General features: G+C 38.7%; 1 protein-coding gene across 1 annotated transcript in view; it reads right to left on the minus strand.

Moving 5' to 3' along the window:
• Positions 1–317: 317 nt before the first annotated feature.
• MTX2 (metaxin 2) overlaps positions 318–17402 on the minus strand; it is a 31376-nt gene continuing 14291 nt past the window's right edge. Inside the window, exons 4-10 of the mRNA XM_066322753.1 lie at positions 6913–6985; positions 5553–5629; positions 4722–4814; positions 3965–4003; positions 3434–3559; positions 2713–2789; positions 318–808 (exon numbers count right to left, since the gene is read on the minus strand). Of these exons, the coding sequence (XP_066178850.1) occupies positions 601–808; positions 2713–2789; positions 3434–3559; positions 3965–4003; positions 4722–4814; positions 5553–5629; positions 6913–6985 (693 nt within the window). The 3' untranslated portion in view covers positions 318–600. The remainder of the gene's footprint in view (positions 809–2712; positions 2790–3433; positions 3560–3964; positions 4004–4721; positions 4815–5552; positions 5630–6912; positions 6986–17402) is intronic.

Here is a 17402-nt window from a genome sequence, read left to right on the forward strand (position 1 = left end):
GAGATAAAAGCAGAGGCAAGGCTACCACAAGATGAAGGACTGACAGCCAGAAGCTACTTTGACACAAAAATGGGAACTGACTGTATAAGATCACGAGTTGTGTGCTAGAGAGCTCCAAGACATTTTTTTCACCCAACTTCTAAATAAGTTTTAGCTGAGGCAGACAAACTTTAAGATCTCTAATGCATACTTTCATTCCCAGCCTAATAACTCTAACTAGTTTACAACTTTCTTCCAAGTGTCCTGTCAAAAGGATCCCACTCATGAACTACACAGACATAAAGTTTAGTAAAAAAGGCTTTTAGAAAGATCAGAGATCAACTTTCAGTGTTTTATTTTTCTGAAACAGATACAATATTTTTCCAAGGTCACTTTACAGTAAGTGGCATACAGACTATTAAAATGGAAATGCTCATACAGACATTTCAGCTTAAATGTGCACAGTATATTCTACAACACAAAGACTGTATTTAACGTTTTTTCTTACTCCAGAAGGATTTGGCAGCTTTAAAAAGCTAACACACATTTCCATTCTCAAAATCAATTTCTTGAACAATGAGAAGCCCAAAATTGCAACGTGATCCATCCCAAGCACCACGCTTATCTCAGCAAGGACTTCTTGGAAGATCGGGCTGCAATTGTCGAGCCTTCCTTCTCATGACCCTCGAAGTACTGCTGCTCTATTCGCCGGCAAAACGCTGTGAGGTTACTGTAGTTCTTCACTTTTTCAGAGAGTTCATCAGTTATTAGTTGAGTAGTCAGGATTGTGAACAGATGTCCAAACACCAGAGCATCTAATTCAGTTGGTCTGTTAAAAAAAGGGAAGAAAGAACAGGTATTTTGGAAGCAGGAAAAACCATGCTGTTCTGAATAACCTTTAGATAGACATACAGTCTAAGAATTGGGATGAAATCAAGCAAGACTAAACCAAATGTATGAAATCTGTGTATGGGGTACATTAAGAACCCTGCTTGTTCAAATGGCATTTTTCTTGCTTTAGGTAGCTTGGAAATGTGAAAATAACATGTCTTAGATCAGACAGACTTACTGACCTAGTTTAAACCATGCTCTACCTTCTAGTCCAGTAACAAGGGCAAATGCTTATCAGATGTTTTGTGGCTCTTTTTCTTCTGCGAATGTATATTAAAAAATCCAGCTATTATCTTACAAGGGAAAAAAAAAAGGAGACAAGCTTACAACTCCCATTCCTTTTTTTGTGCTCTGCAACAGTTCTGAACTATTCAACCAACAAGAAAGGGAGTTCCATGGTGGCAGCAGCCAGAAACATGTCTTTTCTGAAAGGCGATTACACAGAAGAAAACAGACATTTTGGGAATGTCTTAGGTATGACCCTTCTAAATTGTCACCTTGGACCTTTAAGTAGTCCATGTAAAAATATTTTTTGTTTCAAATATATTAATAATATCAGTCCCTCTTTACTAACATTCAATGTGTGCACCATGAAGCTTTCCTAACTGATAAAATTTTCATCTTTTTATTTGTGGACCACTAAGCACTCTCCAGTGGAGATATGGACCCCTGCACAATAAACTTTTATCTGCCAGAAACAGGCTGATTTTCTTATTTACCTCCCAAAGACTCAAAGAAGTCACAGACTGAAAACTACTGGACTAAAATAAAACCACATACTTTCTTAGTAATATTTCAGAGAGCTAAAAATTTGAAGGTTGAAACTGTACCAAAAAGCCTGGCTAACAACTAACCAACACAAACTCCCCAAGTTACAATTCTTTAGAAATACAGAAAGAAAATTTAAGAGATACTATGTTTAATAATCAGAGGAGAAGATGCAATTTCAAATCATCTTCTGTAATGCCTATTTCTGTATCCTCTGAATTAACACTACCGAACTTGTCTCAACTTAGAACAAATTAATGCAGACAAAAGACAAGAAACAGAGAAGTAACCAAATGCTGCTATTCTAAGACATTTCCCTGTCTAAATGTAGTAAACTGAAATCCAGACCTGATCATTTCTAGACTGATCTATGCACAGGAGACAATAGGCAGCTACGGTGATGTTATTTAAGTCTGTAACATTTCAAAAATAGTGAGAAAAACTATTGGAGAAAAAAAAATTAAAAGAGCATATTGCAATTGAAAGAAACCAGTGACAGCAGAGGACATTCCATGGAGGTCAGGTCAATTTTTTTTTCTCTCCTGGCAATGTGAATCTTGGTTTTCACTTTGCATTTAGTTCTTTGTGGACCAGCTTGCTTTTTCCCCAGTTCTTAGAGCTCACAGGCACCCTCATCCTAATTCAGTTCATTCAGAACTGCTCCTGGTGTTAAGACAAGCTGTCCTGATCAGGTTGGCACAACTCCTCTCGCAGAGAACGTTACCCAAGAAATACAAGTAAAGCTTTAAACATATCAGTTTTAATAAGAAACTAACTACAGAAAAATGTACATTTTTTAGCCTACATGAATTCTGGTAGAATCTGTAGAGAAGACAAGCAGGAGTAAAACAAAATCATAAATACAACAAACTTACAGAAGCTTTCCCTTTAAAATCTTTAAATACTTATTCCTGAAATTTCATGTTTAGATTCCAGTCACACATTTGTATTTTTGCAACTAATCACAGAGCATTAAAATAAAATAGGAATTTATATAAATGCATTTGTATGTATGCGGGTATATACCTATATCTCATATTGCTGAATGCAGTATTTCAATGAAAAGTAACTTACTGCTTATTGAAGAAATATGGTTGTGTTCCTAATCTCTGGGAGAGAGCATGACAGCACTGATCTACATCTTCAAGCACCTATGAAAACACACAAGAAAGATCTATATTGTCAGGAAGTAACACCACTGCAAGAAATAAACTCCTTATTCTATTTGCACCAACAGTGGGAACAAGGAACATAACATGTTGGAATATCAGAAGCTGTTAAAAGTCAGTCAAACCTACACAGCAGGCAGGTAGCAAAGTGTTACCTAATCTAACATTTGATGTAAGGTAATTCTGATTAAGTGCTTCCCATTTTTTACTATGCTTAATGAAAGGTACTGACTTAAACCTCACAATCCCAGAAGGAGTGCCTATCAGCATCACACAGGAAGCAGGGCACAGAACGTAGAACCTATTTTCATGACTGTGGCCTAAACTAACACAGACAGAGTTGTACAGTCGTGGCAAAACATCCTTCCTCCCACCTCATTAAGGTTGCACATAGTTTAAGATTTATTGCTGCTGAAGGCAAATACCTGACTGCTGATAATGCTTAAAGAACAGAATATACATTTCAATACATCTCTTTCAGGAACACGCTACTCTCCAATGCCGATTAAAAAAAAACAAAACAAAAAAACCCCAAAAAAACCCAAAAAACAAAACAAAAAAACAACCACCACCAAAAAACCAAAAGGAAAACAGGGTGAAAAATAAGGTTGACTTTTCACACTGACCTGTTCAAGTGTCTTTCCAGCCCATCCGATGGCTTTCATCTTCCGCTTGACCTCCCACTGCTTCTGATAGGACAAAATGCGGTTAAGGGGCCACGGGTAAGGAGAGCCATACCTTGGGTGAGTAATCTTGGTTAAAGAACAGAAAGGTACTGAGTTACAATACAAGAAAATACAGGTATCTCTTGAACAGAACAGCTAATATTTAAACATTTCTCTCAGAAAAGGAGCTGTAGGAGAGAAAAGCAATTGTGTGTTTGCTGTAACTATTTGTACAGAATCCACCGTTTGCAGCGTAACTATTTAAAGCTATTCTTTCAGAAACATGAACAAAACCTGTATCTATTCTGCAGTCAGCTCCCTTCAGTGACACAGCTTCCCTAAAATACCCATGCAAGTGAAAGTAAAGTGAAAAGACTTTATCATTACTAGTATAAGCCCCCATGTTTCATTTATGAGTAGGGACTTGCAGTTGTGAGCAAAAGTGTTTTCTCATTAAATTTTAATTAGGATAAATGCTGTGGAACCACTCACCTCCTCTACTGTAACATCATCACACCACTGGAGATAGAGCTAAGAAAAGAAAGAACACTTACTAAAACTTCCTAATAAAGGAGAATACAGAGACCATTATTTTTCACTAGTAGAATTTTCTTTTCTAAATTAGATTAAAATTTTCATTTCATTTCTTCTCTTAGACCTTTGATGTACAAAAGAAATAAAAACTGGAAGGCAAAATCCCAGTTTCTAGGCCTTGCTTCACCAGCACCAAAAGTAAACTGAGACAAAAAGCCTGCTCCCGTTGCCCACACCACAGCCAACTCAAGGCACAGGTGACCAGCCCTCAGCTCCTCAGTCACCTGCATCTTCCCAGTGCTTCCAACACCACTTCCACACCAGCACTGAGTCACTGAACTGGCCACAGGCAGGCAGCACAGAGGATCCCAGGCTCCCACCACACACAGTGTGCACATGGGGACAGTGGCAGCAGCGTGCCTGGCCAGCCAGGGGGTGCAGTAGGACCCCAGGAACCACTTCCTGGCATTTTCTGGTCAGTCACTTCTACAGCTATGGGACACACTTGACGTAGGTATGGGGAACCACACGTGGCTACAGGAACAGGTCAGCAAGCAATCCAGAGTGTAAGAGCATTTATTCCTGTCTCCTTTCACCTCAAAAGCTGATGACTTAATCTAAGAACAATATTATTTCCACTACAGGGAAAAATCCTAAAGCTTTCTTGCCTACAGTCACTTATGTCAGTGTGTGGAATAACTAGGATTTGCTGTACCTCTGCTGTCAGGAGCATATTATTGACCAGTTCCATGTAGGCTTTCATCTCAGCTTTTTGGACTTCATCCAATCCATCACTGAGAGAATGGCCCTAATGGGGAAAAGAAAAAACACACATGTAAGAGTGGCTATTGGAATATTCTGCAACGTATGACCCAAGGACCTTTAACTTCAATGAGCTTTGGCTCAGATCCTAATCTCTTACATAGTTTAATAACAAATTACATATGAAATTTTTACATACAGTATCTTTTTGATTAAAACCAAATCATCATAATGTAACTAATCTCTAAGACATCTAAGCTAATCTCCAAGAAATTTAGACTATTTTCAGTTATAGATACACACTTTGAGCACACAATCTCCTGGTTAGTGCAACCCTACGGCAAGAAGTAAACACAAATTTACATCTGTGATACAGATTCAACTTCAGTGAAAACATGGCATTTTTTAAAATAGAGGGGAGGGCTGGGGAGTGGAAGAATAAAGACAAATTTGAACAGTATCTGACATTTCAGGATTTTAAACAGTCAGTTCTGGGTTTAAGAGCTCTGAGACCCAGAGACAAAGCATGTAGAGAAACATGCACTAGGAACTCGCACTGGTATTCAGCTATCCTGCATAGAATTAACTTGTAGATTTGAGGAAATGACAAAGAAAAATATTTTCACCTCACAAACTCCTGTTGCACGATATCTTTCTTTTTAAACAGCACTAGATTCCTATGTTGTTTTAGTAAATTCAGTAACATTCCAGAAAAGCACACTAAATCATTGCAATGCTAAGCAGGATTAACATTCACTAATTAATAAAGACAATGTACTATTACCTTGGCTTTCACAAACTGGACTATAGGCCCAAGTTCAGATACTACTTGATTTCCCACATGAATAAAGGGTACTTTGCCTGTAAAAGGAGAAATGTAATGTAGTAATGAGACAGAGGATGGTGGGGACAGAGAAGGGAACAAATGCAAACCTTCTCTGAATTATCATTAAACCAGTATAAAGAAAGTAAACGAGGTAAGTGAGTAAAAGTGAGTGAAAACAGCAAAGGACTCCAGGAGTAAGGGCAAAAAGAATACATGTAATTCTGCCTACATTTAAACCTGAAGCAGTATCATTTTCCCTCTTACGCTCCTTGTTTTTGGAAGAAGGAAGTGTTCAGACCTAAATTACATTAGATGCCAGAAAGTGTGGATATGAGGTGTGGGTAGCAGAGAAGCCATAGCATGTAACTGTCACCAGCCCTAGTCTGCACATGCAAGATGTTCCTGTGTGCCTGGATCAGCATTTCAAAGCCCTACTTACTAAAGAATAATTAACATACCTGCATATTTTGCCGGGTTTTCACTCCTGCCAAGCAACTGTTAGTTTTGGGTATTTTTTAAATAGCCTCATTTCACTGCTTTAACCAAAAATATCACTACCAGCAGCAGAACCCATATAGCTGGCAGACATATACTGACAGGCACATCCATATGGCAGTCATCAGCCGGAGCCAGGTAAGCAGTAAATATGGAGGTCCTCACACAACAAAAATCTGGGACAGAGTGCGAGGATCAGTGGACTTCAGCACCCTGTATTCTGTAATCCTTTCTGATTTTTAGGCAATATTCAGAACCTGGCATCTGGGCATTTTAGGCAGTCACCTCCAACAAAATTAGGCTGTGGACCTTTCTAATACTTAACTTTTTGTGGTGGGTTTGGATTTTTTCCCAGACAGTCTCATGGATCCAAGGAAGATTTAAAATCACCTGTCACCCTTAACAGTGACAATGCACCCTTTGGTCTCCTGTATCCTGGCCATCAACTCCCACACAGAATAACAAAAGCGAGCCTTTCTCCAGTATTGTTTCACTCCAGCAACAGGAAAATATAACAACATTTCCTGGAACATTCCCTGGATGCAGAATAAAGCCACTTTTGGACACATATGTCTTTCTGCTTGAGAGGTTTCCACCAGGCACTGAACTGTGTGAACACTTGATACAGGTACTGTTACACATTGTGCCAATGTTACTTTGCATTTCACTGTTTTGATTGTTTGCAGAGGAGAAACTGCACCGGAGAGGAGAGGCAATGCACACGCAGTAGCACTGCCCGCCTGTTATCAGCCAGACAAGGCCTAGTTGCCATGGTATCAAAATGGAGGTGTAACACAGTAATCTAAATGAAGGCCACACTTACCAGATGGGGACATGTACTCCGCATTTGCCCTGCAAATCACCCGGACTGGCAGATTGCACATTTGCAGAAAGGCCTGGAAACAAAGAGTCGCATTTGAAAAGCATTAATACACCAGTGGCAAACAAATGTGGTGTTCTCAATACATTTGTGTTAGCTGGCTCCTAGCATGCACTTAGAAGTATAGTTCCTTGCATACTGTTTTTAAGAAGAAGGGTAAGTAAAAGAAAAAGGCGTTTTAACTTCATTAGACAACTGTTTATCATTCAAACACTGACTGGAATTCTTCTAATGCAGTTTCATCTGTTTTTACTGCTTTCTCAAGATGGCCAAAGAAGCAGTATCTGACAAACACAATTAATGCTGTGGCTGTAGAAAATTGAGTGACATTTTGCCCCTTTTGAAAACCACAGTACTCATTTCTCCTGGATAAAGCTGGCTAGTCAAGGTAATGTTGTGTAACATGGCAAACACATATGGCACCTTCCCACATTATAATTACAATAGCTGCCAGAAATTTTGCTCTATGATACTGTGAAAGCACAAGTCTGGTTTGGGACAAAGTATTATTTTTAATTTATCGGATTCATGGAGAGCATAAGTGATCAATTTACCTTTTCTTTCTATCTGTGTTCTTAGATTCAAAGCTTTCTCAGAAGGATAACAATTTCTGTCAGCACCTGCCACTACCACAAAATCCATAGGCTGTTTCTGTTGAAATATCAAAATGTCAAGAAAAATATTTGCAGTTTGGACAGAACATGGCAAATAAGGAATCTCTTAATCACTAGAGACTCTCACAACACAGCTCAGTCCTATCATTCACTTTGTCTCTGCAATTAAGACAGGTCACAATTCCAGATTCCAAAATTATTCTATTGCCTATTCATACAACATAACTTGAGGTAAAAAAGGCCTAGAGCAATAAGGTTCCCACCATGAAGAAAAATGCTGCTGTAACACAGCACTTTCTACACAGGCCTCCTCCCTGCTCCTCAGATTGCAGGATCTGGCAGTAAATCACACTCTCACAGCTTTAGCTGCTTGGACTCTAATCATACACATGAAAGCAACCTAAACCTCAACATTTGCTCATCTCTGCACCAGCCCTGTTCCTAACTTTGTGGTTTCTGTATTATCAAGGAAACAAAAATAACTGCAACAGCTCCTCTCCTCTCACCTGTGATCTTCAAGGCCTTTATTTCCAAACTCTAAACCAATCCAGGGGGAAAAAAGGCCAAAAACGTTGGTCTTTTTCCCACCAAACTGAAGAATTGCACAATCCATTATAATATTTGGCTCTTGCACGTTTAGATGAACTGACTCAAATCCAAATCTCAATTAAAGAAAGCAATTATGGTCACAAACTGTTACACAAGACATTCATTGCAAACGACAAGAGCCCACCTCAGAACTGTGGCTCTACAAAATACATCAGAAACACAGAGTTCTGCATCTTTTGACTAAGCCAAACTAACTAAAAGCTCTACTAGGGAGCCAATTACTGTACATACACATACAGACAGAGACATAGACAGATGCATAAGGTAGTAGTCATGATCAACATCACCCAAATAATTCAAGTCCTGCACTATTAAACAAGAAATTTACCTCCAGAGTGTTTAATCTGAAACAGAACCTCTATAACTGCTTAAGGATGCAGCCATCACAAAGAAAATACAAGGCACTGACCACGTCTGACAGCACATCACTTAGCAAGTCTGTGCTCCCATCAGAATACATCAAAAAAATTGAGTATCTTGGTACCTTGGCACCACAAACTCCATGCAAACAGTAAGAATACCCAAAGGACTAATTCTTCAGTAGTTTAAGTAATTTAAGCTATTGGTCTGTCTCAGTTCTAGATCTCCTCCTTTTCCCACTGGCTCTGCAGGACCTGGCAATGTCCATGCTGCTCCAGCTGCTGTTACATATATATCATGCCTTCTACCTAAACTGGGGCTTCATACACAACTTCTCCAGAAACAGTTAAGAGACAAGAACACAGACTTTAGTTTAGATCATACACATGCTCCTATCCCACTGCTGGACACCAAAAATACACACCAACTCAACTGGTACACGGCCTTCATTCTTCTGAACGTTCTACCAGTAGCCAACACCATATTCTCAACAGCGCTGTGCTGCAGTGGAACAGATGGCACCAAACAACAGCTCCAAAGAATTTCATCACTGGTCTAGGCTTGCTGAATTAATTTCTTTCACAGTAAGGCACTAAATTAACTCTGCAGCGATGAATTTTGTAACTGCCATGTACTATTCAGGCTGCAAATTTAGAAGGAAAAGTCTGAATTGCACTGTAGTAGTTAGGGCAACACATGAATAAGTGAAAAGTTTGCAAATGCAGAGACACAGTTAAACAACGACAGGTAAATCAGCAAACTATTTTTACTTTTTCGTATCAGCATATCAAAAATGAGACATGCCTGCAGAACACACAGGAATTGCTTCATATTACTGCAGACTGTATACTGTATTGTACATAGGCTCCTATGTAGCACGAGGTTCCTACAAAAAATAGTTTGTGACTCTGAAAATCTTTTCAGTTTAGTTTTCATCACATCTGACCTTTCTTTCTCTCCTTCTCTTCAATAAATGTCCTTAAACCAGGGAACAGCAACTCTTATTACACTGAAGGGGAAATTCCACCTCACTCTCTGGCCTAGTAGAAAGGGGATTGAGAATATGCTGACATTCTGTAATTTCAAAAATAAACTGGGTTCATGTGCCTTTTTGAACTTTGTATAGAAAAGAAAAAAGAAAAGGATGAACTAGATTTGAGCTCTACTGTGGAAATAAATATTAACTGTATAAAAATGTTTGCTACTCTTCATAACAGAGTGCAGATTCTAGTAATGTTAGAAATCATTTAGTCTACCCTCAGTTAAAAAAATGAAAATTAAAAACAAAAAAAATTAAGAAGACCCTAAAGTAAACACCAAATCAAAAACCAGAGAAAACTTCCTTGGAATAGTCATCCTCCGTTCTGATGAATGCTTCATTAAATGGGAGACCAGGACTGACACTGAGAAGAATGATTCAGGCTTGAAACTGGATAAACCCATCCAGTACTGAAATTACACATCAGTCTTCCTGCAGGGTTCTGAAACAGTGAGCACTGACTACTGGAGCTGCCCCTTCAGCAGCTTTACAAAGCTTCCAACAACCCCCTTCAGCATTCCCATGCCATGACCTGTTCCACTTCAGTCTTTGTCTGTATTTAAGATTGGCTTTAAGATGAGTGATGAAATAAACCTAAATATGTAATGTAGTATGTAATATTAATAGTATAACCCAAATATAATACACAATCAACCTAAGAAAATAATGTTTTAAAAAAACCTATGCTATTACATCTTTAAAAAGATAGACGCCCAGGGAATAAAAGGACCAGTATGTCTGCCTATGTTTAGATGTAACTTCTATCCAAAGCATGAGCTGCTCAAATTTAAGTGGTCCTTCCGTAATGTTCTGCAGTAAAATAAAGGTCCATAGTATAAGACAAATATAATCCTTATTGAATCTACACTGCTTAACTAATCATTAACTAGAGAAGTAGGCCAGTATCTACTTCTTGCTTCAACTTAAACTAATTATCCACTGGACACCCTTCAAGTCAACTAAAAATTCATGTGAATCAGTAAAAGAAGACAGTATTATCCCAAATTAGGAGTGCTCAGCCTAAGAAATAAGCCTTGCAATTTGCATTTCTATGAGTACTTACATTCTTTCATTGATGTAACTGACAGGCTTTGGAAATTATTAGCATTAACAAGGCAGGTGGTTTTGACTTTTCAAGCACAGTTAATGCATTCCATATTTATGGAAATTAGTTTCTTTTCGAAAAAAACAGGGACAAGGATCATGACCAATGCATTACTATAAATATCCATGGCCAGAAAAATCTTGACTTTTTTTCTGATGCATTCAACAAGGTATGCTAGACATTAGACAATAACTGATGTTAGACAGTAGGTGCCATGAACTATTACCGAAATAGTTGAAACAGATCAGAGAAATCCTAGAGAAAGAATACAGGACGAAGCAGTAATTTCTCTGAGTCTTTACCTCATTACACACTTTAGCCCAGTGATCAAGGGAGGATTTGTTCCCTTTTTGGCCACTCATGCAGAATGTCAAGAACCAGCACATTTGGTGTGCAGATGGTATGAGACCACCATGGCTTCCAACTCTGATAAAAGATGCCATGGAACACTGATTACTTCAGCTCAGAACATCTTGTTTCCCTTTGGGTACCTCACATACACAGTTTGAGCAGGCAAGTTACCCTTGCTTTTCTTGTGAGAGAAATCTTTTTCTGTGAGCAAATGGGAGTGTGCTCAGCTCCTCTGAGTGCTTTTGGGCAAGAGATTGAAGGATGAAACCACTCCAGTGCAGTTTTGCTGAGATTTATGAAGATATCAACACCCCTTCAAAGAGATGGCATCAAAAGCTGAGCAATCTGAAAGATCAAGGGCCCAGGCTTATTCTAGTACATCAGAGATTACTGTTAACATCATAAATTTGGCTGATCAACGTAAAAAAGGACTCAAAGGGGCCAACTGAATTCCAAGTAACACACAAGCTAGTTAATGACACCCTTGTGAAAATTCACCCAAAAATGGCACGCAAGACAGTAACAGCAAAACTAGAAACAGGACATTTAACTGAGCACAGCCTGTCCTACCTCACAAAGATGCCTGGAGTTCCAAGTAACAGCACTGAATTTCCAGTTCCCTTCTCCTCCGGGGAAAAAAGCGTACTACCAAAGAACGAAGAGGGTGACACTACAGACCTCAACCTGGATCTCCTCCAGCACTGGAAGAACAAAGTGTGCTCTTTCTTTGGATGAGGTTAATGTAAGAAACAGATAAAGGCGTTAAAAAATAAAGATTTGACTTAATAGAGTCTGTCAGATTCTCTCCCAGACGTGCTCTCTGACTCTTTCCTGCAGTCTAACAGTCTCCTCTCTCACAGTCTTCCAGCCTCTCTAGCTGTAGCATTACCTAACACCCAGAAAATGAAGAAAGAAATGTGAAAAATACATTTTTAGCAATGATACCTCACTTTTTCCAGACTGAAACCATTGAGTCTACAGTGCTGCTACTGGCCCTGTGCACCTTGTTTTTAATGGGAGACTTCAAATGTAGATAGAGATGGAAGGTGTCTGTACATCCATGAGGAGAAAGGGATAAGAGAGAGGCAAACAGATGCAACCAGATGAATAATGTCTGTCCTTCCCTACCCTCCCAATATTTACTGTTACAGAGTAGAGAAGAACGAGCTGTGGACAATGAATTGAATAAAAATATGGAGGAAGCCTCTCAGTGCCTTTCCTGCCCCACTGCACACCGATCCACACAGGACTCTGGCTTGTACTGCCCTGCCTTATACTCACGGAGAACAGCATGAGCCACTTTGTTTTCAAAATCAGGTAAAACAAGCAGTTAATATTTTTGCTGTGAGAGAACCAGATATTGGTAACTACGTGAACAGGGATAGGAAGCTTTGAGGTGACACTTGTTACAAAATTAATCAAGTATCTTACGCCTATCATTCATTTCAATCATGGCAGGTGACACCTCCTGCCAGAATTACAGAGTATATTTAAAACACCATTGTTTACAGGACACAATCCATGTAAGGCTTGCTTCTTCTTATAGCCCACCCAATTTAAAATTCAGAAAGTAAGTAGGACATTGAATTTCAATTATCTAAAAAAACAACCAGAGCAATCACCTTTGTGCTGATTTGGCATAGTTCAAAAGCCCAGACCCCAGAAACTACAGGCAGACACAGGACAACTCACCCCACCCTTCCCTTCCTCCTCCCTCCCCACTCTCCTCTTCTCACACCAGTGACATTCTCATCTCTGCTGCTGCCACCCCTGGAACAATGGAAGAAAGAGGTTTCATTGTGTCTTCCTCTGATGACAAGTATGGAAAGTGACTGCATGAAATACAACAGGAAGGCATAGGAGAAGGGACAGAGGAAATTTTTATTTATTCCTAGAGTTAACTGTTTTAGGTGTGATTTTCACTCTTGCTCTCCCTTCCTCTTTGCCCTTCCCAGCTAAGGACATCGTCAGCTGGACACATGACATGTATCGGGCAGCAAATCACCCTTCAGACAGAGCTCCATCACAATGCTCTCCTCTTCCCCTACAGCTTCCTCCCAGAAAAACACATATGAGCAAACACTCATTAAAAATGAGTTACAACTTGAAGTAAATCATATCCAGATTGCAGTTTCTGAGATCAGAGGCAAAAATGAAATTACTTATGCCAAGACTCAAATAGTTCACAATTTACGTCGCCACATGAGGAACACTATTTTCAGATGGCACAGTCCAGGCTTCATTTGAAGAAGATACATTCATGATTAGTTTTTAATAAAGAATGAGCCATTCCAAGCCATCTCTTATTCAGCAGCACTTCTAAAGGCACTCACACAACATGCTGCTAGGAAGAAAGAGTGAAATGCATTTTCTGTTTTCATTTTTATGTTATTTCATGAGCATACAATGGACAGTATGTGATGACAACTAAAGAGTTATTCTCTACTTTATTGCAGGAACACATTTTAAAATTAAAACCCATGAGCAAATCTACAGAATAATTCAGTTTTCATATCAAACAGCTGCAGTCCCTGTAACTGAAATAGTGTGTCTAAGGTTATAAATGAAAACTGTTCAGTATCATTGCTTGAGTGACAGATTAAATTCCTAATCCAGTTATGGTAATGGCCACATGTGTAGTTTAACATAAATTAAGATCTTAATTATATTTGTGACTATTTTAAACAAAATAACAAATTCCTCTGTACCTGTGAATGTAATTTATAGCAAAGCCACGTTCATTCTCCAAAACAATCTATTTTATACTGCATCATGGCACTGCTCTAATGATATAATGTAATTCTTGCTGTAGAATGTAGAAAGAGGGGATTCACTGGTAGCACAGAGGTTTTGAAGATAAATGAAGATTCTATTCATTCAGAGGTAATTTCATCTTAGAACTATATGAAAGATGTTTCACTCACAAACAGTACCTGTATATCTTGGGATTTAAGCGTGTTTTCAGCAGCAACACAATGCTGCTAGATTGATTATGTTGATACTGCATTTCTCATCATGAAGAATTCCAGCTTTTATTCTCTTTTAAAAAAGGGATTGGCAGATTTTCATTTCAGTACCAAGCTTTTGTTTAAGACTCAGCAACAAGTTCAAATTTCTGCTAATGTTTTGTCTAGAGAAAAACCAAACCACAATTCATACACACACACAGAGGGAAAAAAAATGACAAATCTGTCAAGGGCAATTAATCATGTATGATTTACACATTTATTTGATTACTTGTTGAAGTAAATAAGCAATTGGTCTGTGTAGCACAATTTTAAATTGCCCAAACTTCCTTCTGTCATTCAGGGGTAAGAAGATACAATTCTAAAAGCACTTCCCTGGCATATGTTAACACTACTTACAAGCACATCAACTGCACAAGCAATTAATACCTATCTGAACAAAATGAGATGCAGAGTTTCTAACCTCAGGACAGCTGTTAGAATTTCCAGATTTCTGAACATTTTAGACAGTGTTTTGAGCAAGACTATGAGACTAACTGCATAAAGATTCCAGAAGAACCTGTCATAAAAGAGGCAGTCTCAACATCCACATTCCTCTTCCTGACAAGTTGGAACAGTGCAGGAGATGCTTTGAGCTGCCATTTGAGGCAAGAGGCCTGGCAGAGTGCAGCTGAATTAACCCTCTCCCTCCTTACTCAGCCACACTACTACACCCAGGACTAAACACAATGGCTTTACCTGCACCAGGTATCAATAAGGAGAAAGAGCCTGGACAGGCCCTCTGCTTCAGACTGATATATACTCTTCTATGGTAATTTAGTTTTAATCTATTTCTAACTCCTTTTTCTGCTCCCTAAAGTTGTGGCATTGTTTTGTTATTCAGATATATTAGTGTATTGGTTTTGGTGGCTTTTTTCTTTACTGTGATAAGCCTGATAAGCAGGAATGCTGTGTGACGGTAGCTGTACAATAAATACATGGAGAATGGTTTTAACCACGAGTCATGCTGTCCAGGAGGTGTGTTCTCATAAACACTGACGGGAAGAGGGCTGAGTGTCTCACAAGAATAGAGACTTCATTCTGTTACAATCTCCTTTTGATAACTGATGATATTACTGATGTTTCCCTTGATGTTAATTAATCTGCAGTGAAAATAAAATTTCATTCAATACCAAGGCTTTGCAGCCCAAGATCAAGTGGATTTGGCTGTATAATACACTACTTCAAGTTAACAAACAAGGAGTGCAAATACCAAGAAGTAAGCAAAGATAATGTACTTGCTACTTGAAGTTAGGTTGTACTTTCAGAAAATACAAAACCTGAACCCAGTAAAAGACAAAGAAATTGCCAAATGAGTCTGTTTCCAAAATAAACTATGAGCAGAAGAGGAATTTAAAAAATGTACAAACAAAAATAAACAACCCTACCAGAATTAACAGAGAGGTTCCACAAGATGAGAAGGATTTTTGTATTTGGTTGCCTTTTAACTACTAAAAGCACCAGCACAATTTCTCAGCAATTCCCAGAAGACTCTGTCATCCCTTGTCTCATCTGACATGTGGCTATTAAGAGTCCAGATTTTATTGCACAATGAGAAGTTTTAAGTCTAATCATTATTAAAACAGTAAGACTCAACCAACTTCCTATATTTAACCTGCAGCCCTCTCTACTCATTAATTACATCTGCAGTGAGAGTAGCTTGCTCTGCTCTCTGCTTGCTCTGCTCCGCTAACAAGAAGTACATGAAATGCCATCTGTGTTGCAGGGTTGGCAACTTTAAAACAGTCAAGTTTTACTCTGACTAATTACTTCCTATGGCACTGGATTGTATGCATTATTTTATGTGTAGATATCAGCGTGTGTGCCCCTCAGAAACCGGCTTTAAAAAGAGGGGCTACAAGGAGATTTTATAAAATACCTGAAAGGCTGGCTGCAGCACATTCAGTCGTGCTGTTAAACTATATTTCTTAAAGATTTGATGGCTGATTCTACATGCTCTTTTGACTCAAATTTCTGGTGTTTTCACCACATGGGAGTTCAACAATCACAAGCTGTGTATCTGCTCTGGTGATACTGATGTGCCCCAAATCAGTAACGGGGAAAAATATGACAGTAGTAGCAAAAAAGTCCCAGGTACTAGCTCTTATTTCTCCTCCTATCCCTCACTCCCAAATTTTCCTTTGAAACAGTCACGTATCCTCCGACTCCTACCACTCCCATAAAAAAACCCCAATAAACAGGCAAATAGGCTCCCATCAAAATAAAAGGCAAATTCCTTATGCAAAACACACTGATGTATTTAAACCTCTCTGATCATTACACATCCTAGTATCATTTCAAAATGGATCAGAGACACTAAGAATAGTTACTCTTTCACTGTCACAACCATGTTACACAGATTCTTAAAAATTGATACAATTCCCCAATACAGAATTATTCTATAAAGTTTAAGATCAGATATCTACCAGAGCCATATTTATAGTCATGGCTACTATCAGCTGTCCAGCTAGAGAATATTGAAGAAAAACAAGGATTTTTAATATATTATAGTTAATTTATCATCTATTTGACATGTGTAGGATAACAATGTACTAGAAACAGTAAAGAAAAATGATGCATTAGAAAAGGAAATTTTAGGGTTATTTTGTTGGTGAATTGGGGGGAAGGGTTATGTTTTAAATACAAGCCACACATACGTGTATCGTTAGACAGAAAGAAAATTCATGAGAATCCCCAAAAATAGTTGCTCAGGTAAAAAGGAACACTGAAATCAAGTAAACAACAGGAAAAATTATAACTATGAAGCACAATATAAAACATACTACTGAAACAAATTAACACTGCCCCATTTATTAGGTGTATCAGAGATGATTCCTCTTTCCAGCAAAGGAAAAAGCTATCTTCTTGCTGTGATTGAATTTACTTTTAGAACTATGTCCTGGAGTGCCAGACTGCAAGGGAGAAAGTTAAGAGATCCTGGAAGTAGCTACCATGATCAAATGATCCTAACCTTTTTACCAGTAACATCAGTTTCAATCTCCAAGTGTCCCATTTTTGGTGAATGAGATGACCTCTTTGGACAGTTCTCAAAGACTGCTTGCTGAAGCTTCTCTGAGCTAGACCACACACAAACAGCAAGGAGGAGAACAGTGCAACTCCCTGCTAAGCAAAGCAGCCACAGAATGGCTTTGAAGGACAAGAACCTTACAGACATCCTGCTCCCCACCACTCTGACAGCCAGGCCTTTGCTACTAATGGGGAAAACGTCCCCTTGAGATTTGGGGTTACTGAACCTAACAGGTTAATGGAGATTACATGGACTTCACAGCCACAGAGGTGCTATTAAGTCAATTAGAGGTGCAAGTTTGTCAATTATATGGACTATTTCT

Source organism: Sylvia atricapilla, chromosome 7, assembly GCF_009819655.1.
Source record: "Sylvia atricapilla isolate bSylAtr1 chromosome 7, bSylAtr1.pri, whole genome shotgun sequence".
Taxonomy (NCBI): Eukaryota; Metazoa; Chordata; class Aves; order Passeriformes; family Sylviidae; genus Sylvia; species Sylvia atricapilla.